The 2292-nt window shown below is 38.2% G+C and overlaps 1 protein-coding gene across 2 annotated transcripts; it reads right to left on the bottom strand.

The window, feature by feature from the left end:
- Positions 1–384: 384 nt before the first annotated feature.
- Positions 385–2049, bottom strand: LOC113716619 (uncharacterized). Of its 2 annotated transcripts, none has more exons than XM_027241015.2 (2): positions 1933–2049; positions 385–1709 (listed from the first exon to the last, which is right to left on the bottom strand). In XM_027241015.2, the coding sequence occupies exon 2, from the start codon at positions 1690–1692 to the stop codon at positions 529–531; it is 1164 nt and encodes a 387-aa protein (XP_027096816.1). In that variant the 5' UTR covers positions 1693–1709; positions 1933–2049; the 3' UTR covers positions 385–528. The 2 variants fall into 2 exon arrangements, with proteins under 2 accessions (XP_027096816.1, XP_071926010.1); XM_072069909.1 differs by having other exon boundaries at positions 385–1700; positions 1933–2037.
- Positions 2050–2292: the final 243 nt, after the last annotated feature.

The raw sequence follows: 2292 nt of genomic DNA, 5'->3' as shown, positions 1-2292 counted from the left end.
GAACTCCATTATGTCATTGTGCATAGAGTTTCCCATGCAGCAGATCTTAATCCACCTGACAGCATTTTAATCACATTATTATGTCATTTTGCATTTGTTCTTATGTCACACTAACAATTAACCATTTTATATATTGGCCAAACCATGCAGCAGATTTAATCCACCTGACATGCAACTGACAGATTCTACAAGGGCTAATCTGTAAGCAACAGTTTCTGGACATTGCATTAGTTTACGATAAGGATATTTTGCAGCAAGTACCTTAAAACTCTTCTACCCCAATGCCGACTGATTTCCCTTGATCACTTAATTGGGAGGGAAGAGGAAACATATCACATTAGAGGTGAACGATCAGACGGACAACGAAAAAAACTTGAACCTAAATTAAGGAATCAGGACAGTGCAACAAGATTGCATTAACGTTTGTACTCTTTCTAAACAGAGGCTTGGCTTTATGCTTTTTCTTCTTTTTTTTTCCTGGAAAATGTTTAATGAAGTAAACATGTACTCATTTTACAAGGCACGAGTCTAGATAAAGATCTGCTGATAAAGTAAACAGCTGCAAGACATCATCTGAAAATCTGGCAAGATCAACTTCTTGAAAAAGTACAATAAATTGTGCTGATTTTCTACAATGCAATTGTGCAAAGCACCTGCTCTTCTTCTTTTTCTTCCTTCAATCAAAGGAAAAGCACGTAGACAATGTGTCAGAGGCAGTGAAGGAAGATCTTCTCTGGCAAACATCTCACAGATCATAGACGGTGAAGGAAAGCCATTTCCTCCAAGTGCAGCATTCAGCGATTGATGGTCTTTTCTATGAAGTTTGCGAAGAGTCATATCAATAATCCCTTCCTTGCAGGAATGAAGCATTTCTAAAGTATCCAACAAAACCAATCGCTTGCCATTTTTCCTATCAAAAAATTTCTTGGCCATCTTCTCGACACAATCTTCCTTTATAACTTCAGCATCTTCACATATCACACTAGGATCCAACTGTATACGGTCCTCAAATTTCTGCATCTCCGAGCTAAGACTATCTTTGTCTGCACAGTTGACAGCATCAAGTGCTTTGATCGTGACATCCCTGATGCCTTCCACGAATTGGTGACAAGGCCATTCGTTTGAATGCTCGCACTTCTTGGAAATGGTCAGCAGGAACCTTAGACATTCGCAGAGAGCAGCTAATTCAGTACCGACTTCATGGAAAAAGATTATGGTGTCTTTGAGTAGACAACTAGCCTCAAGCAGTGCTCTTATCGCCTGACGTGAAGGTAGTAATGCCAAATTGTTGCGTAAATGTTCCGAAGCATTTCTTTTCTTGTAGAAGTCAGTTGAATCAAGAAATTTCTCCAGGTTATTCTCATTGAGATCAATCTGTTCTACTAATTCTGGCACTTCATTTGATAATTTTCCTCTGTAACAAGTAGCCATCGTATACTCAAGTTTCGCCCTTATAGTTCGTTGCCTGGGTCCTCGAACAAAATCTCCAACGGGCAGTGCAAGAGGTAGAATCTCTTCTACTAATTGTTCCGGCAGAGTTGGGGCTCCTTCCATTGTCAGTAACATGATGACCCCGCCAACGTTTTTAGTAAATAACTTGGCTTGCAATTTCTTTATATTCAGTATTTTCCTTAATATGAGAATTAATTGATGCAGCTCGTTTACCAGACTAAAGACTCCACTGTCAGCCATCCTTCCTCCTGTCAATCCTATCCCATGTAACGAATACTAAACTTAACCCCAAAAAAAAAAAATCACCTAAATGTTTCGAATTAAAGCTGTAACCAAGATGCCAAAAGCAGCTAGTATGAAGGAATTCCAAGTAAAACTCCAAGAAAAAAGAAAGAAAAATATTAACATAGAGGAAAATTAAAAGTATGGAAACTGGGGTTGGCCATCATTGAAAAATGTGAAAGAGAAGCTACAACTTACCAGCAGCAGAGGAATCACGAAGCCTGGAAGATAGCCAGCCATGAGAATTTGAGGTCAACGAAGATGAAGCAGCCCAACCACCCGAGTGCCGTCAATCATTTCTTCGAACCTTCTTTCATTTACCGTAACGCGACCAATAGTAGAAAAGTTAAAATCATATTTTTTAGGGATAATTTCAGAAACCTCCCCCTGAGGTTTCTAATAATTTCACTAGCCTCCCCTAAAGTTTATAAAATTGTACAAACCTCCCCTAAGGTTAAGGTTTTAATAATAAAATTAGTTCAATTAGAAAAAGTAACATTAAAAAAGTACTTTGAAGAGAGAGATGAAACTTTTATTTTATAAATACCTCTTATGCAT

Source organism: Coffea arabica, chromosome 11c, assembly GCF_036785885.1.
Source record: "Coffea arabica cultivar ET-39 chromosome 11c, Coffea Arabica ET-39 HiFi, whole genome shotgun sequence".
NCBI classification, from domain to species: Eukaryota; Viridiplantae; Streptophyta; class Magnoliopsida; order Gentianales; family Rubiaceae; genus Coffea; species Coffea arabica.
This window is presented reverse-complemented; position numbering and strand designations above follow the sequence as displayed.